At 40.0% G+C, this 27617-nt stretch overlaps 1 protein-coding gene across 2 annotated transcripts; it reads left to right on the top strand.

The window, feature by feature from the left end:
• The first annotated feature begins 376 nt into the window (after positions 1-376).
• On the top strand, positions 377-26998 carry PRKCI (protein kinase C iota). Of its 2 annotated transcripts, XM_063167340.1 has the most exons (18): positions 377-512; positions 7603-7724; positions 12101-12190; positions 13562-13612; positions 14812-14897; positions 15920-16060; positions 16853-16907; positions 17384-17442; positions 17927-18103; positions 18830-18927; positions 19697-19783; positions 20363-20498; positions 20986-21073; positions 21989-22114; positions 22217-22296; positions 23248-23337; positions 23616-23731; positions 24486-26998. In XM_063167340.1, exons 1-18 carry the CDS (start codon positions 397-399, stop codon positions 24571-24573), a joined length of 1806 nt encoding a protein of 601 aa, XP_063023410.1. In that variant the 5' UTR covers positions 377-396; the 3' UTR covers positions 24574-26998. The 2 variants fall into 2 exon arrangements, with proteins under 2 accessions (XP_063023410.1, XP_063023411.1); XM_063167341.1 differs by lacking the exons at positions 377-512; positions 14812-14897 and having other exon boundaries at positions 7675-7724.
• Positions 26999-27617: the final 619 nt, after the last annotated feature.

The following is a 27617-nucleotide window of genomic DNA, read 5'->3' as shown; positions in this document are numbered from 1 at the left end:
TGCCGCCGCCGGCGCTGCCCCCCCTCTGTTGCGGCGTGGAGCATCCCGCTCCACAGGTGTGGAGTCCCGTCGGAGAGAGCCCATCTAGAGCGCAGGGGGACACGCACGGGACTGACAGCCGCATCCCGGGGCGGCGGAGCTGCCGCCCGGCCGCTCTCCGGGCGCCTGCTCCGCCCCGCCGGGGGAAATCCTGCGCTGCCCTCCCGCGCCGCCTCGCACCGCTCCGCGCTCCCTGTCGCTCCTGCGCGGTCCCCTCCCGCCCCCGCGCGTGGTGCCGCCCGGCGCGGGCGGGGCGCGCTGGAGGCGCGGGGGTCGCGCAGCCGCCGCCCCGGCCCGCTCCGAGCCTGCGGCTCCCCCGCTCCGAGCCTGCGGCTGCCTCGGCCCGCCTGGGCGGCGATGCCGACGCAGCGGGACGGCGGCGCCGGGAGCACCATGTCGGCTCCGGGCGGCCTCGGGGGCAGCCTCGGCGGGGACAGCGCCCACCAGGTCCGGGTGAAAGCCTACTACAAGGGGTGAGTGCGGGCGCTGAGCCCCGGGGACGGCCGGGCGGAGAGCGGCGTCCGAAGCGGCGTCGCGGGTGTTCGGGGCACACGGGAGTGCTCCCGGCTCAAGCCCTGGCTATGCCCCGACTTGTAGGGGAGGAGGGAAAGAGCGGAGGAAAAACACTCCACGAGCAGCCGGCCGTGCTGAAATGGGTGTCAAGTGCAGGGCTGGTGTCAGGGTTCGGGGGGAAGTCGGAGCCTCCCTTCTCTGGGGTGGCCGTCCCGGTGGGCAAGGATGTGCTGCTGGAGCAGCCTCTGCCCTGCTCACCCTGCTTCCCTTCGCCCCCAGGTCTTGGCTGCCTGCTGATAAGTACATATCCCTTCATAACCCACGCCAGGATGTTTGGGATCCAGCTTTCATCCTGGTCTTTCTATGTTAAGTGATGTTCAGGACTAAAGGAAGAGGATGTTTGTATGAAAACTTGTTTCATGGGTTCTTAGGCTGTTTGCCAGGGACCGAGCGATTTCCAGGGGAGTCTATGAATGGTAGCTCAGATGCATCTACTGTCAATTATACTTCTGCTCTTAAAAAAAACCCCAAAATACTAGATGGCTGTGAAATGGAAATCTGAATTTTTTATACCTAATTCAGTGGTTCTCCAGCAATAACGCACAGAGCTAAAGAAACGTTCTGGCTTGGATTCACAGCCTGCTATTAAATAGTAACAGTTACGGGACTTAATAAGTTTCAGTGCAAGGGTTGCCAGTAGTTCATTGGGCCATTAAGTTTGAGGGGAGGTGATCTAAGTGGAAAACAATGTAGGTTGCATTTTTGGATTAAGTGTGAACAGGACGCTCTTGATAGCTTCCTTCCAGTTATGTGTGTTAAGCACAAGAAGAGGTGTAATAATTTTCAGTATTTACTCTGTGCTATCTCTAGCTGTGTAACTTTAAGGAGAGGTATAGAAGCTATGCTGAGCATTTGGTATTTGCTGCTGTGTTTGGTTTCTGGTTTGTGTCTGCTTTGGGGCTTTTCTTGACAGAAGTGTGTAGAGACTGGCCCAGTCTGTGGCTTTAAAGGACATGTGAGACACTGTCAAAGTATGTGAAATTCGGAGCTCTTTGTTTCACAGTCCCTTTAATCCACTTTTTCTTAAGGAAGCAAAGATGCCCCTGGCTATTAGCTGGTAGAGGTGTTCATTTGGTCAGACAGTGAACTAAAACGGGAACTCCTCTGGGTGGAAACCATTTATTTTTCTTCTGCTGGGTCAGTTTTAATCTTGATCATTTCCACATGCAATCACATGGATTCTTGCTTTAGCACAGGGAGGAAGCCGCCCAGGGTTGTGGGAGTGAGGAAAAGAATCTGCTCTGTTGGGCAGGAATGCTGGCTCATGACACTGGTAATAATTTCACAGGCACTGGAATGTTTCTTTTGAGTCTGTCCATTGACTTTTTATCTGTTAATGCAGTTATCAGTTTAATAATGGCATTGAGTCACAGAGGGTGTTGGTTAACCATTGTGAATACCAACAAACTAACAAGCTGAATGCCTTAGTCATGATTTATTTTGAGATGCAGGCAAATTATTCTCTCCACTTTCTTACAACAGAAAGTCTCAAGCCCCTTCTCAGACTTGCACTATCTAGTTGATATCAAAGCCAAACATTCTACCTGCATTTACCCTGAAATGACTCTGAGACTGAGAACTGAATGCTCATACCAAAGGCAGCTTTTCCCCCGTTCTTCAAATAAACTGTCTCAGAGCTGGATCGAGGAATTAATGGGAAACAGTGTTAATCAGGAAGCGTTAATCTCTCCTAATTTCCTTTTAATGGAAGCATTTAAGTGGGTTGTAGAAGTTATTGGGAAAGTCTGGCTGTGAAGGTCTTTTCATCTTCCAAAAAGAGTTTCTGCTTAAAAAGAAAAAGAAACAAAGAACCACCAAGCCTACCCAACCCAGCCACTTAGAAGCACAGATTTGTTCTTGAAGCGTTTGGGAATCTGATAGTCGGGATACTTGCCTGGCCCCAAAACTCGGCTGGGTCTGGCCAGGAGCCCAATTGCTTTGCTCAGCCAAGACAAAGACTTCACACAGGACCCTTTGAAGAGTCTTTGTTTCATTGAACCTTGCAGTGCTAATTCTTTATCTTAAATTCATGAAATATGTTAAAAGAGGACGGGAAATTTTCCTAAAAATGAACACAGATCATGAGAATAAGAGGATGGGGAATTCCCAGAGACTTGGGAATTAGGGCATTAAGCTGAGCTTTTCCAGGTATTTCCTTCTCTCAGTTAAACTGTGCTTATCTTCCACATAGGATTGGTTGTTTAAAATTCTTAAAATACTGTTACGTATTTTAGACAGTTACTGTGATCTGTGCAGTGTGTGTAATAGAGATTCCTGAGGGGGGTTTTAGGAATTCACTTTGTTACTCCAGAGGTGATTTTTGTTGATACAATACCAAAATATAGCAGCTCCGAGTGTGTGGCACTAATCAGCATCTGTAATTACAACCATTTCAGCACTCTGATGATATTCAAAGTTTGCCTTTTGTCTTACCTCGTTTGCTGGAGATGCTTTTTGTCAGGTCGGTACAAGAAGTTGTTACATCATTCATACGTATTTGTAGGAGTAGGGAACAGGTAGGAATAATTCACTGCTCGTGCTCAAGGAATCCTGTAGAATTCATGCTGATTTAAAAAACCAAACAGCTGTAATAACCATTTTTCTGTCACGATTAGATCTGCTAGCATGTATTCTTTCAGTGCCTGCCATAGATTTTATGCTGGTTCTAGCTGTGTAGGCTGTAATGTAGGTTAGATTTTTTAATAAAAAGGGGTAGATACCAATGCTTTGTTCGCCTTCAGCTTGATTTGCGTCAAATGAAGAACACACGTGAAAGTCCTCTCATGATACATGGTAAACCTGCTTATTTTCTTAATTTTAATTACTTAATTACTTTTGTTACATGAGTGGAAAAAGTGTGAGGAAAAAATACATTTTAATTGTAAAATCAAAATGCACCTCCATGAAGATTTCCAGGGGTATTACTTTCTTAAGGATACTTGAATTCTTGCATAATTTCTTTTTATTTTTCTTTATCTTGGGCACTTTTTTTGGTCAGTTCTTCAGTACAGCATCTTTCGTTGTCTGTTGATGATAAAGTTCTTTTTAGAAGAGCATTCATTTTAAGAAAACTTTGAATTAAGCCTGTGAATTCATTTTGCCCTCTTGCTGTTTCAATATTTATTTATTTAGCCTTCTGGCAATACATTTTTTCCAGAAAAACAGACTTGCACAGGGGAAAGCAATACTTTAAATGGCTGTGAATGGCAGCGGCTGCCCCTCACTGTACAGAAAATGACCTTGACACAGCAGAATTCCCCAGGAATCCTGTGGGAAGCTCTGATTAGACCTTTTCAAAGCCTTAATGACTGGCCCAGGTGTGTGATGCATGTGTGGATATGTAGGTAACATGTATAATGTGTCTGTACATTTCCCCAAACATAATATGGGATATAAGAGGCTGCAGGTGGAAAAGTCTAAAGCAGTAGTGTCTGTTCTTACAGGGTTGTTCTCTCAGGGGAGTTCAAGATAAGAGTGAAAAATGAGGTACAGATATTGAGTTGTGTTTAATTGTTGCCATTGGTTTGGGGGTTTTTGTTGGTTCTGGTTTGGGATGGTTCTTTTTTTTTGTTACAGGACATTACAACCCTTGGATGATTTGTAAAAGAAACTGAGGAAAGCTGTTTGATCTCAGGAAAGGTGGAAAATATGGTCTTCTATATGTATTTAAAATATGTTCTCTAGTGTGTTTAGATTTACCATTTGCCTTTTCTCAGTCTTCCTATGTTTTATGAAATTTAAGATTTATGTTTTACTGATTCTGATATTTGCAGGATATTGACTCAGACAGGTCTTCCAGTGGTATGAATAAATGATCTTTATTAATATTTATGAAAGATAGAAGTGATAGCATATTCAGTGAAAGTAATTCAGGACAAGTTCTGTCTTGTATATTTGCATGTTTCCTACTCACAGGTCCCTGATTAGGACCAATTACAGTAGTGCTAAAACAAATTGTAAAAAGTCTGGTGCTTCCATAGTAAGAGTTAATTGGCACCTCCAGATGTGCTGGTGCAAAAGGTGTGCTTGAATCAGATTTTCTTCTGATTTCCTATGTGTGCCAAGAGGGGACAAACAAAAATCTTATTTCACCTTGGAATAGCTTTGTGACAAACATGCTTATTCCAAACAGTGTATAACCTTATCTTCATCACAAGGAAAGACCTATTGATAAGAACATTTTCCCCACATCTCAGTAAAAGAAAACATTTTGTATCTTTAATTTAGGTCAGCAGGCTATAGTCCACATTCACTTTCCTCTGTCCCTTCATTTGGCCAACTAGCTTTAATTTAAAATGCAAAATTTTTTCTCAGTACAGTATAGCTTCTTCTTGGCTTGAGTGCATGCAGCTTTTTCCTAAGGAAGGCATCACCAGTGCTGTGCTGGGGACACCAAGGTGTGACAGCAGAACCATCGTGGGAGTGAGAGCTGTGCCAGCAGCAGTGTCAGGGTCACCAGGGGCATTCAAATGGCAAAGTAAAGCAGTGGAGAGACCTGTAACCTCTCAGTTCCTGTGTTATGTAGATATTGCTGTGGAACCTTGTTTGTGCTTGACATCATCTTTCTCTTTTAATGTTGCTGTTGGCTAGAGTTCTCTGAAAGACTGGTTACTGTCTGCTGTAGCAGAAGAGATATTCCAAATTATTTGGTAACTCTTTGATACATATCCTGCTAGAGGTATTAGAGTAGTAATTTAGAGAACATGCTTAAATTCTGAAATAATTAAACTCTTCTTTTTTTCTAAAGGAAAATTGGTGTGCTACTTAAAGGTGCCAACAAGGAGTAAGAGTTTGGTTTTTTTTTTTTTTTTTTTTTTCATTTGGTACTAGCTTTTACTTTAGAGATATGAAGAGATTCCAAGGCTGTTCAGTACATCTTAACATTGTGATTTTTCCTTTTTGCTGCCGTACAAACAAGTCTACTTTAAGTGAGCTTGAATCATCATATTTGAAAATGTGCTGAACAGATTTTCCTAATATATATATAATTTAATCTTCAGTTTTTGCTGAAGCATCAGTGATTAATCTCAAAATGTGTGGTCTGTAACTTTGTGCTTTTCTGGCAGTAGTAGTCAATTAATAAACTCTACTGGCTAGTTCAATACCAGAAAGCCCCGAAATGTAAATATATATGAATATAAATATAAATACTTTGGCTTCTCAGCACTCTTCAGAACTAATTTTTTTGTTTAAGAACATATTCCACAGTGAATATATCTGTGCTAAAATACGAATCAAGGAAGGAATGGTAAACTTAGTGGAGCTGCTAACTAAGCAGTGCCTGATTTCCTTCCCAGAAAAACAGGAAATACAGGTTAAGGCTTTGCCTGCTAATCCAGGCTTGCTGTGTGGTGGCTGCTGTGTCTGTGATAGTGACACACTGTCAGATCCTGTCAGATCCACCTGGTTGGCACTGGGCTCCCAGCTGGTGTTTTGGTAAAAGATGTAAAGGGAGACCTTTGGGTCTGGAAAAGAGTTTGCTAGGTTGGATGAATGTGACTGGGGCTTTCAAATAAAGCCCCATTTGCTGTAAATGACTGTGCTGTGTCTAAATACCAGGGTCCAGTTGTTGTTTTGCATTTTGTCTCACGTGGAAAGAGCAGGAGGGATTCCTCTCCCAAATCACGTAGCAGCTTTTTGACTGCTTTATTCAGATTATTGAAGAGATGTTGTGTTTATCCTGGGCACACATCTGCTGTATATCCTGGAGCCTGTCCCCTAACTAAACCTAACCCAACTGATGATGCTCGTAAATCCAGAAGCTGCCTCTCTGTTCTTCCACAGTGTTTAGAAATTGCCAGTTGATTTTATTCCTGCTGCTGCTCTCAGAGGAGCCTCAGGCAAGCAGTTTGGTTTTTGTGTGCTCTCTGCCCCTCCTGAGCACTGTTCCGGTTCCATAACCACAGCATTTTATGTTAAGTCACCTTCTTGATCTCAATCTGCCCATGCACGTGATGATTTAAAGATATTTAACTTGCTGCATTCTACACTTCAGTCTGGTAGGAACCTTGATGGCATTTCTGATCTGGTAAAAACTCTATTGTTTCATTATTTTTTTTTAGCTCCCCGAAGCAGTCCTGGGCACTGGCACCCACCAGAGCAAATCCAGCTGGGGGAGGTTTTTATGGGAAGATTAATCTAGTGGTTCAAACATGAAGCTTTTATGCTATGTTTGAAGAGTGTGTTGTAAACAGCCTTCCTTCCTCCTCTAACTGTGTCCCAGCTCCTTTGGTTAAGGGTCTGAGCCCTGTCACCTGTACCCCTTTAAGGCCCAGCCAATGCAGTGGGCCAGCATTTTTTGCTAACATACTAAAACCAGGTTAACTCACTTTTATTTATCACAGAAATACCCATTCTGCATAGCAGTAAAGCAACACATTTCAATTCTAAGCATATGGCTCTCTGTCAGCCTTCCCCTTCATTGTGTGACGCACTCCTCTTTTTTTAAAGGCACTTTGAATATTTGCACCTGCCCCCAGATCTGCTAGGAAATCTGTTTAGTGTTTGTCATTTATTTTTCATAACATCTACACTGTGTGTACAATCAAAATTTAGTTGGAGTTGATGTATGTGGTTTTACATTTTGCTACTAATAACTAAATAACTGTTAAAGAGGAAGTAAAACCAGAAATATCTTTTGAACATTATTCAAACTTTTGCAGCATTTAATTCTTGAGTTTCCGCTGGTGTAAGAGATCTGATTTCTCTGTGTGGTTAATGTCTGCTGCAACTCACTTCATGGTTACTTGTGGGCATAAAATCTGAGTTTTTCTGAAGCAGATACCTGGAGGATTAAATGTCAAGTAATAAAAATCACTTGAAGCCTGACTTTACTATAAGAAGGGAACTTAGGTACTTAATTTTTTGGAGGGAGCTTCATCAGGGATGCAGCTCTAAGTTAATATTCGTGGTGTATGGAAGGTGTTAGAGATGATGATCAGTGTTATGTTTTGTGGAATAGTTTCTGAAGTTCATTTTTCTCTTTCCCAGGGACATCATGATAACCTATTTTGAGCCTTCCATCTCCTTCGAGGGCCTGTGCAGTGAAGTTCGGGACATGTGCTCCTTTGACAACGAGCAGCTTTTCACCATGAAGTGGATTGATGAGGAGGGTAAGTCAGTGCTCATCAGTGCATTGCTCAGCCTCCCAGCTTTTCTGTCCCTTTCATCTTTTCCTTTCCCTCTGCCTTCATAGGATAAGCTAATAAAACATAGAATCTGACTCCAAAAATAAGTTATCCAATGTCTTCTAAAGTAGAGCTTAATGAAGAGGTATTTGTTTCACACTACTTAGTGTGTAGCTTGCTCTCTGTCTTTATAAACCAAACAAGACCTCAGTGACTACAAAAATGTTAATTCAATGTTAGGATTTCTTATGAAGACAGGAGAAAGGACTCCTTTCTAATGATGAAAATTCCCTTTATATCTTATATTTTTGAAAGTTAAACAGACATTAAGTTATACAAATTGCAGTCCTTTTCTAAAATATTGATATCATTTAATGTATAGTTGAGTTGTATGTGTAACCAAAACCATTATATCTCAAGTGTTTTTATCACCTGTTACTTTAGCAACCTAAAGTCTCTTAACATATAGCTAATAATAAAACTTCTTCCAACTACTAATGATGTGTGGTAACTTTTCATCAAAGTGCAGTTGACTGAGAACTCATCTTTAGTGCTTACATAATGGATCTTAAAGTTTACCTTGGATGAAAAAAGTCCAGAGTCTGTTCTCCCTGTTAACAGATGTCATCCATTGAGCTGTCTGTGTACAGTAGTAATTTTTTTGAAGGTTATTTGTAGGTTCTGTTTCCTCAGTGGAATTAGTTCATCCCACGCACAGGTTTTGAGCTACAGCTACAAGGAAGAGCCCTCTGAATGCTGAGATTGCTGTGGAGTTATTTTAGCTGATGCAGTACATAAAAGGCTGCAGTGTGCAGTGATTTGTTGGCTGTGGTTGGTGTTTGCATGCAGCCATCAGCATAAATGGTGCTTATGGAACTGTTTCCTCCCGTTTCAAACTGGGCTGCTGCCAGTTTATTCAGCCTAAAGCTGAACGTGGAGCAAAGTTGATTTTTGGAGGTGCCATATAGGCAGGTGTGTTGAAGATTCTGTCGTCTTGGGAGTCTGAGCAGGTGGGGATTTTTCTTGTCCTCATCATTCCAAAGTTATTTATGCCAGGCAGATGCAGTACAGTAAAATAAAATAACAGTGTTAATGACTGAACTGTGCAGCAGAGCTACTGGGAGTTGAACATTTACTTTATAATATACTGGCTGTGTTGTTTTATCATCAGGAAGATAATGGACTCCTCACTGCAGTGGAGGAATCTGCAGTGTCAGTCATAGCAGGAAATATATATATATATATTTAATAAAAATTTTGTACTGATTCAATAATTTACTTGAAGCCAAAGTTTGTTCTGTCTCAATTTCAGCTCCTTAATTAGAGATAGATTTACTTAAAAAAGGAAGGTTGTGGTTTGCCTGAACTATTTTCCTGTGTAGGATTTGATTTTCACAAGCAATCCATGTTTGCTTAATCATTGACTTAAAGTTTAATGTCAGTGGAGAAAAAGTTAATCTGCCAATGAGGAATGTGTTTAAAGCAAATCCTCCTGTCTTTATTGTGAATAATTCCTGCATGGACAATACATGGCTTCTTGCCAAGCTGCCTGCCTCTTCTCTCAGCACCACTCTGTAGTGTTTTCAGTTGATACTCTTTCTAGAAACCTGTTTTGCTTTACTGGAAAATGCCTGTAGCACATCCTCTCCACCAACCTGAGGTTCACTGTTAGCATGAGGAAATGTGTGCTGTGGGCTGGTACTTGTCACTCTGTTACTCATGGTTTTTATAGTCTGAGAGAAGATAAGGGGTCTGGGGCATCACTCCTTCCTGACCAAACTGGATTTACCTGGACACTGAGGTTTTGATTTGTCATACAGTAAAAGCTTTTGCAAGATGAGGGCTTCACATGTAGCTACGCTGATTTCGTAGAGGCAATGGCACACAAAGATTTAATTTGAGTGGAGTAATTTCCAAAATCTTCAGATACAACTGGAAAATAAAATAAACTTGATTTAATTTTAGGCAAATTTCTATTTTTTCCATATATGGTCAGTTCAGCTTCACTCTGCCTTCTAAAACATCCTGTGGGTTGGCCTTGTGTGTCTTCAGTCTGTTTCTCGCTATATAACTCAAAAGTAAATATTTTCCTATATATCCCAGCTGTCTTTAGCTGCAAAATTTGTACTACTCAAGCCTGTTGAGAGAGATGTCTGTAAACCTTCTGTTCTGAGTTTGCTTGCTCTTGAGACCCTCTTTTGCCTCTGCCAAAAGGAAACACAGAACTGTTTGCACAGGTGTCGGAAACAAATGAAGAAAAACTGGTTTGTTGATTCTCATAGTGAGTCTGAGTAAATACAATTGTTCCTTCTCCTCCCACTGCACAGTGTCAGTTTGTGCTGTGGGTGGCCACTGTGGTGTCCAGGTGTCCAGCTGTAGGGGAAAGTGCTTTGGTGGAAAATGACTGGTGGCTTCAAAGACTCATCTGGAGGATTTTGATGTGTAGGAAACAATAAAGACAGAACTCTGAAAATGGACCATTTACATTTCTTATTTATATTTTCTGCAATAGCATAGAATGCACGGAACCACAGAATGGTTTGGGTTGGAAGGATGTTACAGATCATCTCGTTCCATTCCCTGCCATGAGCAGGGACCCCTTCCACAATCCCAGGCTGCCCAGAGCCCCATCCTGTCTGGCCTTGGACACTTCAGAGATGGGACAGCCACAGCTTTGGTGGGCACCCTGTGGCATTTGAGGCCTCCCCACCCTCACAGGGAACAATTTTTTCCCAATATTGGATCTAAACCCACTCTCTGTCAGCGTGAAGCCATTCCCCCTGTCCTGTCAGTCCATCCCTTGTAGACAGTCTCTCTCTTCACATTCCTTGTTGGCTCCTTCAGGTCCTGGAAGGCCACAATTAGGTCACCCCAAAGCTGCTCCAGGCTGAGCAGTCCCTGCTGTCCCAGCCACTCCTCATAGCTGAGTCCTCCATCCCTGTAATCAACTGGGTGACCTCCTCTGGGCTGGCTCCAGCAGGTCCGTGTCCTTCCTGTTCTGGGGGAAGACACATTGGGACAAATGCATTGTGATACATTAGAAACAAAACAAATTCTCTGGAAAAGCTTCTGTGGGGTGAGTGGAAATACCTCCTGCTGCTGGGTGTGTGGTTGCACTGAAAAGCTTTAGCAGTGGCTGTATTAATTTGGATGCCTTGCAGTATAAAACACAAAGAGAATAGTTAATGGTCTGTTGCTTGTGAACTTTCTGACTGTGGCATTGACTGAGGACTCAAAGCAGTAAAACTTCCAGACTGGATCCAGTTTAGCCAGGATGGAAATGATTCTGCCTTCCTCCAGTTTGGTTACCCATAGCCAGTTTGCCATTTAAAGACATGGAAAGTAGTATTTCTGTTTAAAATTAGGAATATGGAAGGGCAGATTTGCTGTATGGGATTTGGGCTAAAAATAAATTTCTGGTCATGCTGGAGGACAAACAGAGATAAATCTCTTGCTCTTGCACAGAACATCTTGTGTAGATGAAGAGGGGGGGAAAAAGTTGAGCTAATAACTAGAAGTATTTTCTTTCTTTGGGGCAGTGGTGATTGAGACTCAACATTGTTTTTAAAATGTTTCAGTTACAGTATTATTTTGAAAAAGGCTTATTCTTTTAGGGGGCTAATTTTTTAATAATGTTACTAATCTGCATCTGGCACCAAAGAAAACAGAAAAGTTTGAGAAACTTTATCATCAAGGATTTGGTATCTAATTTAGTCTGCACCATCACAAATGGTCAACAAAACTGCAGTTGTTTTATTAAAAAAATAAGAAACAAAACCAGCCAGCTCCCACCTTTCTTTGGCCTTGGAGTCCTTTCTTTAAGGAATTTTATTTCAAATAGTTGTGTGAGTGTGAAAGTAGTAGTTACAAATCAGAAAAACAGGGTGTTGCACTTAGATCATGTTATTTGTCAGAAGTTTCCATTGAGGTTTGAGGTGAGACTGGAGCTCTAACTGCTTTTGCAGCTCCTGGTGCAAGGCTTGGCAGTGCTGAAGCAGCTGTGAAAATAGAATTGACTCAGTTTTAATTAAAAATCTATGAAATAAAAGGTAATCTTAGGTGCTGGAATACAGCCTGCACCTCCTGTACTGAAGTATTGTGTAACCGTGCTTGTAGCAATGATGTTTTGTTGTTATGATCTGCTTGCCTCTTGGGAATATCCCATGTTTTTATTTTCTCTGAAAGAACCCAATATGACTCTATTTTCAGATATACTCTTTGAACAATGTTAGGAATAAATACTACCACATTTGAGAATATTGAATTTTTTCTACCATGATTATCCTGGAACCAACTGTGAGTGAACTATTGAATGGTATGGAACTGCCTGGGTTGAGTTTTGTGCTATTTTCTTTCCACAGGAGATCCATGCACTGTTTCCTCTCAGCTGGAGTTAGAAGAGGCCTTTAGGTTGTATGAACTAAACAAGGATTCAGAGCTTCTGATCCATGGTAGGTGAAATTTACTGAAATTTCCTCCTGCTCGTGTTTGTACCTGTGAATGAGTGGAATTCTTACCTTCCATTCCTGTGCCTTTCACACCCTTCTCCCCTCAGGCCTGTGGCCATCCTGGCGAGGGATGCTGATGACCATTCACTGTGCTTTTAGCTCTTCTTTTTTTTTTAATTAAGGAAGAAAAAAGTATTTTGCTGTTAGTTTATTCATGAAATCCAGCCTCTGTTTCTTCATTCATTCAGCCTTACTGGCAGCAAATGGTAGCAGTGATAAAGTACAATTTATCTATTTATTAGAGTTATACATTATCCTGAAGTTGATTATGAATAAGTGCTTTAGAGCAGCATCTCTATTAGGGAAGAAAATTAATGAGCTCAATTTGTGATGGCAGATTAATGAAAAGTTCAACTTTTCAAAAATTAAGTACTTCAGTTTTAAACTTAATAATATCATGCCCCTGTTTAATGTGTAGTTGCTCAATTTTTGTTGTTCAGGGTTATATGCCTATTTTGGCAGCTTCTCCAGAATATTTTTCTAGCTATTTGCAACTTTTTATCAGTAGAAGGTCGATCTTGGTTTATCAGAAATGAGAGCAGAAAAGTCATCATTATGAAGTGTTGGTGTGTTACTACAGGGTCTCAACTGGCTCCTTTTCTTAAAAAGATACCAAATATCTAGTTTATCATCAGCCCATTTGAAAGGAAAAGACAGTTTTCCAGCTTCCCACAGAGAGTTTTTAAAAGGGGAAGAATATAGTCAATTTGTAGATAGATTTAACTGTTCTGTGCAGATCAAATTTTTCATCTGCCCTTTCCCCATTAATTTTTGTGTTTGATAAGCTTCTGATTAAACTGGCACCAGGGCTGTCTGTCCACATTTTTGCTTCTCTCTGATGGCTACTGAAGCTGAATAAATTGTAGAAGATGGGTAGTGTTACTGAAGCTAAATAAATAGTGGAGGAAAAAAAATGCTTACATATTTAGCATCCTCTGAAACTGTTGGGACACTGTCATATAAAACATTGATAGTATTTAGAAATCTTGACTAACTGTGAAGATTGGCCACATGAAAAACCAAAATCATTATTTTTCTAGTTACTGTCATTAAGAAATAGCTTCATTTATTCTGCTTTTTGAGTATTTCTCATGTATGTCACTGCTATGCCCAGCAAAAGGGGTTTGTGGTGGTTTGCAGCTCACCTGTTCTTAAAGAAGGTTTTGTTGAAGTGCAGTCAGTTTTATTCTCTAGATGGTTGAATGCATTTCAGGAGTGTTGTATTGAACAGAATACAACATCCAGAAAGATTTGTTTTCTGTCTGAAATGAAAGCTAATTGAAAGTTAATCAGAAGTTATTGTCTTTCTTGCAGTGTTTCCTTGTGTCCCAGAGAGGCCTGGCATGCCTTGTCCAGGAGAAGATAGTAAGTAGACATTTCAGCTCAGAAATACAGAAAATCAGTTAAGATTTCCTGTCTTAGCAGATTTTGATGTTCTTTGGTTTGGCATCCTGCACTTATGAATATTAATAATGTAAATCTGTAAAAGTCAAATATTTAAAAGGAATAGGAAATCTTGCTAAACTTAATGTTTTTCACTTCTGAATCATTGTTAATAAGCATTTCACATTCCTGTTAACTATCCATGTCACTCTGCTTTCCTTGCTTTTGCCTCTTCATTCATGACAGTTTTTTATCCTATTCCTGTCTTGGGAATTTGCCAGATTGCTGGCTGACAATTGTGAGCAGAGGATGTAACCAATGATAATCACTTGTCATGTCACTATTTACACATCTGTGTTTAATTAATTTGAAATTGATGTTTGGGTGCTATCAGGAGGATTCTCCAAAAACCTCTAGTGGGTTAACTGTTCTAGACATTAAAGAGGTTATTTCCCCCCAGTCTTAAAGTTTGATAAAAAAGGGTGTGTCTGTTATCTGTTATGCACACAAGCATCTGTCAGCTTGGTGTCCAAATCTCTGACCAATCCAATGTACATGTGCATCATTAAAAGTAAACTTGATCAGAATGGGTAATGCTGGTTATCTGAAAAATGAGGTTGCAGACTAAATCAGAAAGATACTTACAGCTCAGTGCAGTTTTTCATATCTCTGTTTTCAGTTTTGGTTTCTGACATGCCTCAAGTAATGAAAAATAAAGTAATAGTTAAAAAAAGAAAAATAAAAGTTATTAGTGGCAGCTGTGGATTTAAAACACTGGAGGATTTGTCAAGCAATCTTATAAATCAGGGCATGCTCCCAATTCACCTCCCTTCCTCCTTTCCCTTCCCCACAGCTTCTCCCCAAGTTGAGCTGAGGTATGTGTATTCTTTGCACACAAGTGCTTGTATTGTTGGATAATTTACCTTCTTTTGACTCACTGTTCCTTTTAACTTCAGAAAAATCAGAGTTAATTTTGAGTTGATCAGGATGTTTTACTTCAAACGTTCTCCAAATCTTTAAAAAAAAAAAGGAAAAAGATACTTGGAGCATTCCTCTGTTTCTGTAAGGAGCAGGAGTGAAGCTTTACTCTGCGAGTTCCTGTGCACAGAAACCTCCAGGAGAAGATGCTGTAGCTCTGTGTTTGTATTTGTCTGGATATAATCCTGTGTTTTTCCTCTTAGAGTCCATTTATCGCCGAGGCGCCCGCCGGTGGCGAAAGCTCTATTGTGCAAATGGTCACACTTTCCAAGCCAAACGATTTAACAGGGTGAGACTCTTGCTGGGTACTTAAAGCCATGATACAGGGATGTCTTATTTTCATAATGGTGATGCCACTGCCTTGAGAAGTTATCAGGTAGCTTTATTCTCATTTTTGTTGTTTGTCTATACACTTCTGGTAATCCTGTATCTTTAGGAAACTTAAGCAATATTAAATCATCAGGATTGAAATAGAAAAAAATGAAACAAATTGGTTGCAATTAACTTTACACATACTCTGAAAGCATGATGTCAAAGCTCCTGTGTTCCATTAAGACCTTCCCAGAGGGCAAACTGGAATGTATTAGATGGCTAAAAGTAGATATTCAGTTTTTCAGCTTCTGGGAGGAAATAGTCTGAGCTTGCTTATGATGCACAGACTTGTCTTTCATGACTTTTAAAGGAGAAAGCTGAGATGTTTCTCCAGGCAGCCTGTTTTTGGTGCCATGTAATCAACTGAAAATAACAAACCATTCAGAATGTTTTCAGGAAGCAAGGGTCAAATATAATTAGCTGAGGACCAAGAAGGCTCTGCTGTGTTTAAAAACATCAACAGCAAAAACCAAACCCAAAATATTTGAGGAAGTCAGGTCCCTTGACAGCTTCAATAATCTTTCCTTCTTCTCTAAGCTTAGTGTATTGTGTGCTTAAAGCTTGAGATCGTCTCCACTAAACTTCATCTTGAGCATCCTCATGTCTAACTTCAGCTTTTTTGTTGTTGCTTTTTGACCTCATCTGGGTTAAAGGCTGTCAAGGCACCACAGTTAAATCAGTTAAATCACTCTTGCCTCCATAGGCACCCTGTTTTCATGGACCTTTGGAGTTGTTTTATGAATGTCCTTCAGTGAGTGGTGACCTTCCCATTCGCATTGTCTGGTTGTTTAAGGTGTTGAAGCTTCTGCTCTCCTGCCTTCCTCTGTAAGGACTCACTACAGAGAAAACAGGAGATGAGCTTGGTTAATGCACGTGTGGCTGGCCAGTTTTATTGTTCAGTTTTGCTCTGTACTGAGCTTGGTTGGTTTCTGCTTGCAGAGAGCTCACTGTGCCATCTGCACTGACCGGATATGGGGCCTGGGGCGCCAGGGCTACAAGTGCATCAACTGCAAACTCCTCGTGCACAAGAAGTGTCACAAACTTGTCAACATTGAATGTGGCCGTCACACACTACAGCCAGTAAGTAAAACTGACCTGATCAATTGTCTGGAAAAAGCAGCAACCAGCCAATCAAGCAAATAACCCCCTTCCCCTCATTTTATACTGTTGGTTTTCAAACTGCAGCCTGCAAATAATCACAGTAGTTGAAACATAATTTTTATGGTTACCATGACTTTTGCAAGAAAGTTTGGAGTTCATCGAGCAAAATTGCAACTTCTAGCAAGACAGGAGTCTAGTCTGCAAGTCTGACATTATTTCACTTGTCCCATATAAGGGACAATTATCCCATCCTTCACAGGGATGTTGCATAGCATGTATATATGTACACAATGTTTTACATCTTCAGAATGGATAGGTGGAGTAAATTCTCTAAATATCTGATAAATTATTGGATTATTTCTCATTTACAGCAAAGGAATATGAAGAGCAGAAATTTTGACTTTTCTCCTAAGAAATTCAATCATTTCAGTTCTTAAGTCCCAAGAAAAACTGAGGTTATTACTGCTCCTGGTTTAACGAAGCAGACAGTTTAAAGTCTATATTTTGGGAATTCTTTTGATATAATTCTTCTTTCATATATATGCTGCTGAAGGACTTGAGTTTTTCTATGTCATGACCTCCAGGAAAGAAGGAAAATAAAGAATGCAGTTTTTTATTTCATTGTTATTGTTTCAGTTACTATTTTGACTAGTCAAGTTAAAAAGTAGCTAGATTATATTCCTCAGGGCTCATTAATTTCATTTATTGATTCTAAAATAATGTGTCTGACGCTTGGACAGTGTTTTACAAAAATCCTGTTTATGTTTGCAGGAGCCAATAATGCCTATGGATCCATCATCAGTGCATTCAGATAGTGTAGAAACAGGTAAGATCAATAATGTTTTTCTTTAAATTACTATAAGTTGCTGAAAAGTAAACTTAGAAGTAAAATTATTTTTAAAACCCTTCTTTACTTTTTAATAGAATAAGAAAAATAAGACTGTTTCTTAATGCTAAGGAGGATAGAAATATAATAATTTCAGTTTTCCTTGTCTTACCAGTTTCAGAAACTTGACTAAACAAAGAAAAATTTATGCTGTCAGTTACATTTAGTAAGCTGAGTACTTCAAATGCCATGATCAGGCAAAAAACCTCAAAACCAAATATGTTTATTCTTGTGGCAGTCAGAGTGATGGTCCTAATGCCAACCCATCCGTTTTGAATACTTGCAGTGAAGCATTTAAGCTGTGTTTCTGTGACTAATGGAAGCTTTTAAACTCTTTCTCTGACTGTGGAAATTTTAAGGAAGAAGAAAATCTTGTTGTGTTGCATCAGTCTAATAAATTTTTCTTGCCCCTCCAGTGATACCATACAATCCTTCGAGTCATGAGAGCCTGGACCATGTTGGTGAAGAAAAAGAGGTAAGAAATCTTATCCAAGCCAGCTCTGTTCATAGAATCACAGAGTATCTGAAGTTGGAAGGAACCCATGAGGATCTTCAGGGATCTTAAAGCCTGTGTGTCTCAATTTCAACATTTTAGTAGTTTAATTTGCCACAAGCTGAAAATTAGCACAGAGGGCACATTTGGGTTGCTTTTGTGATGTGTGCATCTGTGGCTTGCATGCTGCTTTATTTTGAAATAAAATAAGGTTGAGTTGAGATGTGTTTTGATTGAGAAAGTGTTCTAAATTCTCCCATTTTGGTTTGTTTCTTATCTGCCAAGACTCCTTTGCCTCCTTTGTTTCCCAGCACATTCCTTTCCAGGACAGTACAGTCTTAAGATAACAAGTGTTAATTGAATTACTTGTTTATTTTAATTTTGAAATGTTGCTTGAAATGCTGACTTTTGCAGTTGCTGACACTGGCAAGGCTGCTTCCTCATTTCAATGCATCTTTATCCACAGGCAATGAGCATTAGGGAAAGTGGCAAAGCTTCCTCCAGTCTGGGCCTGCAGGATTTTGATTTGCTGCGGGTCATTGGAAGGGGCAGCTACGCCAAAGTGCTGCTGGTGCGGCTGAAGAAAACCGAGCGCATTTACGCCATGAAGGTGGTGAAGAAAGAGCTCGTCAACGATGATGAGGTGGGCAAGGTGTTCTCAGTCAGCTGGGCAACTCTTCCAGACAGCTCCAGTGTCCCCCAGGAGGAGGGAGCCAGGTCTGGGCTGCAGCACTCACTGAGAATTCTGCATGTGGCTTCTTGTACTGTTCTGTAGGAGTTTCACAAGGCAGGTCACCAGGTGGAGTCTGATTTTCATATGTTCAAGTCTGGGTTTTTGGCGCAAAGAAATCTCACCATGTTATTTTATTACTTGTTAAATCAGACCTCCATCCTAGCAATTTTTGCACAGTGATTAGTGCAAACATGTCAGAAATTGCACTGTTAAACTGCTAAAAGGTTCTTGTTGCTGAGGATTTGCCTTGGGTTTCTTTAGACTACGCTGAAAACATTGGAGTGACTGTGGCTTGCTGTCCAAGAGCTTCTGCATTTATTTCTCAGTCTACCATTGATTCCTTCTGCATTTCTTGGTGCTACTTTACATTTCCCTGCACCAGTTTATCTTTTATAGGTCAGTGTGTTTTCACTCCCAAGATGCTTACACAGTGAGGCTAAGAGTAGAGGGCATCCAGGAAATAAAAAGTATGTTATCAGCTATTGCTTCACATTTCAGAACTATAGAATATTTCATTTCTTGCAAGTAAAACAAGGACAGCAAAGCCCTTGAATGTCTTTGTGCTAATTGTCATTAATACTTGACCTAAGAAGTGCAATAATCCTTTTCTGAATGTCACTTCTCTTCAAAAAATAGGATATTGATTGGGTTCAGACAGAGAAACACGTCTTTGAACAGGCCTCAAATCATCCCTTTCTGGTCGGACTGCACTCTTGCTTCCAGACAGAAAGCAGGTAAAGGTCATAAATTAATAATAAATTAGTCTTATTAAAAACATTTCATTCTATCAGGCACCTCAAAGGCCTAAATTTACAACATAAAGTGTTAGGTAGGAAAGTCAATGTTTTGTAAATCTTTGTAGTATTTTGTGATCCAAAGCCATGTGCATCTGAAGTTTTCAGATGGGGAAAATGTAAAGTACTGGTAGATGTGCTGGGAAGGATTCTGGGCAGGAAGAGAAGTGCACCTAGTAGGAAAAAAGGGATTGAGAATATGTGATAGAAGAGAATGTAGAATGGAAGGAAAAAAAGGCTTGAGGAGATGAAAATCAAAAGTACCAAAATCAAGGAATAATTGTCTCAAACTTGCCTGGATTCTTTGAAGACAAATCTGTGAGCAAGACTCAGAAAATAGAATGTGAGTTTTCAAAAGAAAAACCAGGTAATAGATGAAAATTATTATTTTTCTATTCTGTACAGTAATAGAAACTGATGTGGCTCCATACAGTCAGTCACATGTGTAGTAATGACAAGCAGTACCTGTAATGGATGAGGAATATGGGAACATTACATTCCTTTAGCAATGAAGGAATTATCTAGAGAAACTTTGTATACTTGATTTTTAACTTTGGGAATTTATTCAGAGGAGGGGGAAATGGTAAAACCAGCTGTGGTGCCAGAGATGGGAGGAGTGGAATGGGCATTGTTCTGTAGCAGAGCTGTAACATCTCCCACCTCTTTCAGCTGTGCACACAATCATTGGTAACAATCCTGTGTGTTCCAGGTTATTCTTTGTTATAGAGTATGTCAATGGAGGAGATCTGATGTTCCATATGCAGAGGCAGAGGAAGCTGCCAGAGGAACATGCCAGGTGTGTCTCATTCCAGATTTCTTGCATCAAAACAGTGGTTTTCTGACACAGTGCAGCAGTGCAGAGATTATAAGGGATGAGCCAGCAAATCCTCTCCAGATGTTAAGGATTTAAGAAATGTGAAACTGCATCCTCCTTTTGCTGCTGCAAGCCACCGTGTTTTTGTTTCAAGAAGGAACTGTAATAGGAAGCATTTAGATGCTGTTTGCATTGGCATTATTCTGTATGACTTCAGTCTGCTATTTTTTTTTCTAGAGGAACAGTTTTGTGGGGGTTTTTTTTCATATCTAATGATATCAATGTGTTTCTTGTACAACAACCACTACCAGCTGTCCAGGCAAATGCTGAGTTCTTGGTGCATATGCTTAATCTCAGATGGTGAGATAAAAGGGATGATTGCAGGAGACATTACTATTAACTAAAGACAACTTTTGGAGTGCATAGAAACATTTGTATTACAAACAATTTGCCACTTCTCTGTGTAAAAATTGAGATTATGTATAGAAAATATCATACTACCAAGACTGTTATTGTGCTTTTGGGTTTTGATTACTTAATCAGTACTTCTTTCTACACTAGGTTTTATTCTGCTGAAATCAGTCTAGCACTGAACTATTTACATGAGCGAGGGATAATCTACAGGGATTTAAAACTGGATAATGTGCTCCTAGATTCTGAAGGGCATATTAAACTTACAGATTATGGCATGTGCAAGGTAAGATCTAGTTTCTTGCTAACCAGAAAAATCAACAATTAAGGAATTGTGATAAATTAAAAGATGTGGAGCCTTTAAAAGTGAAATGACAAGGTCTCTCTTTGTACACAGTGCACACGGGCTGTATATTCATTTCACTTCCACGTGTTGGGAAAAGGCAAATGCCAGAGTGCACAGGCTGCACTTACATAAAGCTCCTGGATCAACTTGTCTGGGAGGGGTTGGCTGAAATAGTCAGGATAAGGTGATTTCAAAAGAGGTTGAAATGATCAGTCATTTGCTCCTGTTTGGATTCTGTGGCACTGCCCATGTTCCCTGGGAAAACTTCTGTCACTGCAAAGACACTGGAGCACAGCTTTGGCTTTGCCATGGAATTGCCATAATGTTGGTTATTCAAGACTTTATTAATTCAAAGTGAAGATCTTAGCAGAGGAATGTTGGATCTTCAGTTAACTGTAAAGTATTTTCTCCCCATCTTTTCCTAAAGGAGGGTCTGAGGCCTGGTGACACAACCAGCACGTTCTGTGGGACTCCAAACTATATTGCACCTGAAATTCTCCGGGGAGAGGATTACGGTAAATAGAATTTCTTGTTGCTACTTTCTAACTTTCACCTTATCTCTTCTTATTGGAGTTGTTTAAGCAGTAGAAAGTAAAAATCTCCATTAGACACATGATCAGTCTTGTTTCCATATCCTGTCTGAAAAAGTAAACAAAGCCTTCAAAACATCACATAAAGCAAATGAGATACTCTGAATTGCACATTTTAAATTCTTTTGAACAGTCTTGAAGAATAGCTTGAGTCTTCCAAATTTATTATTGTTTATAACTATTTTAGATTCTGCTAATGATATACTTGCAGTCTGGAATTGTGTTTGGTTTTGGAGCTTTACATTTGGCAGCAATGATAGATTAGATACAAATTCATTGCGATAAGGGCTAGATAGTAGATGTCCCTTTACGTATTTTTTTTTTATTTACCATCTTTTTTCAATCAAATACTTCTTTCATGCTGGCTTCAGATACTCCTGCTTATCACAAGCTTTCTAGACCAGCCAGACTGTATCAGCTCCAGCCTGGCTACTGGGATTTCTTTAGCAGTGAATAGTAGGGGAGATATGCTTTGCTCCATCAATGACTGACTTGCTGCTATTAAGACTCTCACACAGTTCTTCCTTGGCCTTATCTCTCACTATGGATAATGCACTGTTGGTTAGTAATGACTAGGCTTAAATATTATCTAAACCTTGGTTAAGGGCTTAATACCAACCTTTAACCTCTTTGCATTTCCTCTGCAGAGCATCTCCTCCTGTTGTGTACATAATGATCCACGTAATGTCTGCTGTAGTCCTTATCTCTCCTTTATTCAGCTAATTGGAAAGACTGGCAATACTTACATTTTTAACTTTTTTTTCTCTGTTTTTACCCCCAAAGGTGTTGGTATTTTTGTTGTGCAATATCTCCAGTGGTGTTTTCTCTCTTGAATTCCAGGCTTCAGCGTGGACTGGTGGGCCCTTGGTGTGCTGATGTTTGAGATGATGGCGGGCCGGTCGCCGTTCGACATCGTCGGGAGTTCTGACAACCCTGACCAGAACACAGAGGATTATCTCTTCCAAGGTAAGTACCATCAGTGTTCTGACACTTCAGTGCTTTGCTTCTGCTTAGCCTTTAAACTAACTTCAAAGATGCAAAGGCTGATGGAATCTTGTTTTCTTGCAGTAATTTTGGAAAAACAGATCCGAATTCCACGATCCCTCTCTGTGAAAGCAGCGGGTGTTCTAAAGAGTTTCCTTAACAAGGTAAGAGCTGATGTACTTTATCTGCCTTATACAGAAACAGGGTAGAAAAGGTGAGAGCCTAAAGCAGAATTTCAATGGGGCTGGGGGCCCTATTCTAGAAACTTCTTTTAAAATCTGAAGCTCCTGGTTCTCAAGCTGGGATTATGAGTAAATGCCAAAGTGAAAGGCATAGAAATGCTCCAAGTGATTTTTTTAACCTGGAGGATTGAACAAATTTACCAGATTTAGTTTGGTTCTGAGAGAAGCAGCTTAGCAAATCACTTGGACAGCTTCTGATGACTTCCTGGAGGGAAATGCAGAGGCAGGATGTGCTCACTGCTTGCTGAGGGCTCTCTGAGAGCCAGAAGGTGCACGTGTGGTAGTGGATGATGAGTCTGAGCACTTGCTGGCTTTTAGTGAGTGTTACATGTGTGGGAAGAAAGAGATACAAGAGAAACCAGTTTTGGATAAATTATTCTAAGGAAGTCACACCATTCACTGCACACTGTTACAGTTCCCTGGTAGTGTGTGCATGTTTGTACCTGGAAATGGAATTGTCTTGTTAAAATAAATTTATTTCCACAGTATTTACCAGGAGCTGCAGTTACTGCCCCAGTGTGATCTCCTGGCATAATCTGTTCAGGGAAGAGCAAGGGAAGGTGGGGGGAAAGAATGGAATTCAATAGTAATCTAACCAAGCCTGCTCTAAAACCTGTGGAATGTTTAACATGTCTGAATTAAAATGAAGAAAATCAGCATAGTCAGTTATATAAAATTCAGTTAGGGAGGAATATATGGAAGCCCTTATCTCAAAGGATAAATTTGAGCAGTTTCCAAAATAAATGATGCTAATTTAGTTCTTCAGCATTTCTTGTAACTCTGGTGTTTCATTTCTCATGAGATTTGTAACATTGGCATTTTATTCATGTGTAGGCTGTGGCATTCATTTAGAACTATTTTCTCCTTGCACAGGATCCAAAGGAACGCTTGGGCTGCCATCCTCAGACAGGGTTTGCAGACATCCAGGGCCATCCCTTCTTCCGCAACGTGGACTGGGATCTGGTAAGTGAATGCCCCTCCTTGCCTGAGGATCTCTGCATACAGTGACAAAGTTGTTCTGAGCCTAAGAGAGAACCTTAACCTCAAAAACATTAAGCTCTTAATTTATATTGTACGAAAATTATACACAATCTTTTTTTCCCTTTTACACGCAGTAAATGCAGTAGATTATTAGAATGATTGTAGAAAGTATAAAAAATAAACTTAATATAATTTCCAGCCTTGTTTAAAAATAATTCAATATGTTGTAACTCAGTGTGACTAAGTGCATTTATTCTTAGATGGAGCAAAAGCAAGTGGTGCCTCCATTTAAACCAAATATATCTGGAGAATTTGGTCTGGATAACTTTGATTCCCAATTCACCAATGAACCTGTGCAGCTCACTCCAGATGATGAGTAAGTAATGTGGAATTTAAGAAGTTCAGAGAAGAGAAGAAGCTTTTTTTAAAAACTTGTTTGGGTGTTTTATGTTGATAGTAGTCAGGTGAGATTATCCTGGCTGAAAAGCCTTTATAAAATGCATGATAATGTGCTTGATTTTGGTAGTGGATTTGTGGTTCCTTACTCTTGAGAGGCCCTGATTTTGGATGGGGAGGGAAGGACCTTTGTAATTAGATTGAGCTGCTCCTGTTCAGATTTTAGGAATTTTTAGAGGGTTTTATATAACATTTGCATAGTATGTAAATATAAACAGTGTATATTAAATGTTACCAACATTTATGTTAATAAACATAAATAGTGTATATTAAATGCAATCCAACTTCCTTCCTCATCCCTTTCTAAATGCAGACTGTACAAATTATGTTTAGAAAAGTTGCTGATGCAGGTGCAGTATCAATCACATCCTAATGTTTTCAGGTCCTTACAAAACTGACTGTTTAGGGCAAGTTTTGAAACTGCAAACCTTGCAGACTGCTTTGTGAGTTAATGAGTGAAGCCCAGTCACTGCTTTTGAGGGGTTTTGTGTTTTGGTACCATTATTGGGGTTAAAAGAATCCAGTGGTAACTGTAAAGGTAGAGAGGGACAAAAGATGGAAGGGAAATTTTCTCAATTGCAGTCCACTGAACAGTTTAAATTTCAAGTCAAACTATCAGTTAATGTTATCTCTTTAATTTTGCTCAACTAATGATTGTTTTTTAATCCTAATAGTGATATTGTGAAGAAGATTGACCAGTCTGAATTTGAAGGCTTTGAATACATAAATCCTCTTTTGATGTCAGCTGAGGAATGTGTCTGAATTCTCCATTTCTGAACTGTGCCAATTGTTACTCCGTTTGTTTCTGCATGGATAAACATCTCTCCATTTGGATGCACTTGCATAAAATGAGTAACTCAACATCCTGCCCTTGCCACCACCTAGTGTGAATTTTCTTTTTGTATTGATTATTGTCCAGGACAGTTGTTAGGCTGAACCTTCAGCTGCCAGATTTAAAATGTTAGAACTTTCTAACAATTTTGCCAAATTTGAATTGTAATACAGGAGTTGGTCTCTGGGGCTCCTGACTGAACAAAGGGTCTGACTGTATAATTTGCCAGTACAGTGTTCTGTGCAAGGAAAAGTTTTCAGTGCTTAATGAAAACAAATTGCATCAGGTGATGTAATAAATTATCCCTCAAGGATTTCAGATTTTTCAGCAAGATGAGTAAGAAGTTATCACTTCTGTAGTTCCAAATCTCTTCTCTCTGAACATCTGATTTCCCTGTTCTAGACATAGAAATTAGAGCTTTAGTTGTGCCCTTCAGACTGAAATGACAGCAAGGAGAGCAGATATTTACACTGAATAGGTCAAGACTGGCTGCTTTCGTGGGGAATATTGATCCTACCCTGAAGGAGACTATTAACTCCATATCAGAATTGGCAGACTTTGCTCCAGCACTCACACTAGGAATTGTACACTGATACAGAGAGTGCCTTCCTAGCCTGGCCCTTCCAGCAAGGGTTGGACACGGCATCAAGTGTCAGTTTAATGAAAGAATTCTGTTAAACTCTTTGAGAAGTTAAAATCTGTACAGAGTAATTCAGCAGTAATGGGCAGCTAATACTGAACCTCATCCTATTTATTGCTTTTATACTTGCTGTCTTAACTGCACCAGGAGTGCACACGGTACAGCCACAGCCTGGAAAAGGCATTGGTTCCTTTTTTATCTTACTGCCACACTGCTGAGAATGAGCTCCACTTTGCCAGTGGAAAAAGCATATCTAGAATAAAATAGGTGCTGTCCACAATGACTCCCTTACTTCTGCCCTTAGAGATGGTGATCTGTACTCACAATCAAAGCTGAAATGTTTGGCAGGCTCAAGGAAAGCAATTGAAAGAATGGGTGGAACTAAGACTAAGAGGTGTGTTTCTTACATTTCATGTTAGTAAGCAGTGTAATATACAGCACAGATAATTCTTATTTTTAATGCTAAAGCAATAGTTGTGAATGTGTTGGGCTGAAGAAATGCCAAATGCATCACTTTTTTTTTTATTATTATTTTGGGGAAAAGGGATTAAGAGACACTGAGGGAAGGAATCTGTGTTCTGTAAGAGCTGTAAGAGAAGATAAGTGTCACTGAAAGCAGATCTGAGAATCTGTAAGCACAAGTTGGCAAACATTACCTGAAGCTTTTAGTAGACTTTTGCTTGGCCAGTTTCTTTCTGTGAAAATCCTTGTATGGCAACACTAATTTCATAGCACAAGTTTTCTGGTGTATGTCTGTTCACTTCCATGTCAGCTGCAAGCAGAGAGATTGCACAAATCCACACTGGTGTCATGGTATGAGATTTAGTTCATGTTTTTATTTGCAATGTGAATAGGAAACTCTTTAGTATTGGGCTGAGTTTCCAAAACTGAGAAATGATTTGAGGGGCTTCAGTTTCAGGGAAGCATTGAACCGCCTCACTGCAAAAATCAGGTTTCCTTCAATTCAAGTTGCATCTTTTCAAATGTAAAATATCAGAGTGAACCTTCCTTTAAAGAGCAGCTAATGGGGTCAAGTGAACTGCTCTACATGCAGTTTGAAAATGATGATTGTTTAGCCTCTGACTCCTGTACCCACATGATCAGTTAGACATCAGGGCATAACTGTTATTAAACCTGGGAATCATTTAAGGCAAACAAGAAAAGCCTTGTCTCTACAGTGGCATAATTTCCTACAAGGTGTTAAGGGAAATGGCTTCATGTAAGGAAGGACATTTCTGCCATTCATCACAGAAGAGTAAAGCAAAAGTTAACTTTTTTTAAAATGTCACAGAAGAAAAACCTTTTTCTATTTACATATCTAACCATTAAGAACGTTGCAAAGTGACAAGTATCTTAAATTACAGTAAATCCATTTTTACACTTTATTTTTCTCCAAAGTGCCATGATATTAACTGTTATTTTTCGTTGTTAAGCATACAGCAACTATCATAAACATTCAGAAGGGACATTGAGTGTAAACATTCCAGTGCAGTAGGTTTTGTTTTTTGGAGAACGTGTCTGCATCAGAAGCATGATGTATTTATGTGGAGTAACCTCTTTTTTGTACACGAGTTGGATTCCTATGGGTGCTCTGCTAGTTAATATTGTCACTACTATTTTCCTGTTTTATGTGGAATATGGTCTTGAACGTTGTTGTGTAATCATTCCCTTTATTTGTGCACACTTTTTACTTTAAATAAAACATTTATATTAGACCTCTGTGTGTTTAAAATCTCAGAGAAATAATGTGAAATGCTGGTCTTTTCTTGGGATCATCATCTGACCCTTTTAAACTATCCATATCCCATGGGAGCCTTGTTCTAATCTCTTCATTTCTTGTAGAAAATTGCACTGGGATGAGGCACAGCAACCCAAGAAATGCCTTTCTCACCCTGCATTTACCAAACATGTCAGAGAATGCAGGTTCTGCTCCAGCATCATTCCCCAGCCTCATGCTCATCTTGTCCTTTGGAAAAATACCATCCTTGTAGGTTCTGTCTTTCCTTCCAACACCAGTGATGAGACAAAAGCAGGGAGGCATCAGTCCTCTGCACAGAGACAGAAATCTTAAAGAAAAACACAAAATGCTACTCTAGCCTGCTCATCCAAGGGCTCTTTCAGCTAGAACTTGTGCAATGTCATCTCAGCTGCCAGAGCTGGGATTTGGAGTTCAGAGCAACGCTCTCGTCTGCTGCACTTACTTCTGCATGATTTATTTCTTTGTTTCTTCAACTCCTCCCCTGCATTCTCACATTTCTGACACAGAGGGTGACGGCACTTAGCTCATACCCCGCCACAGATGCAGTGGTTTAATTTCTGTATTTCAGTCTCTTT

This window comes from Melospiza melodia, chromosome 12 (assembly GCF_035770615.1).
Source record: "Melospiza melodia melodia isolate bMelMel2 chromosome 12, bMelMel2.pri, whole genome shotgun sequence".
NCBI lineage: Eukaryota > Metazoa > Chordata > Aves > Passeriformes > Passerellidae > Melospiza > Melospiza melodia.
This window is presented reverse-complemented; position numbering and strand designations above follow the sequence as displayed.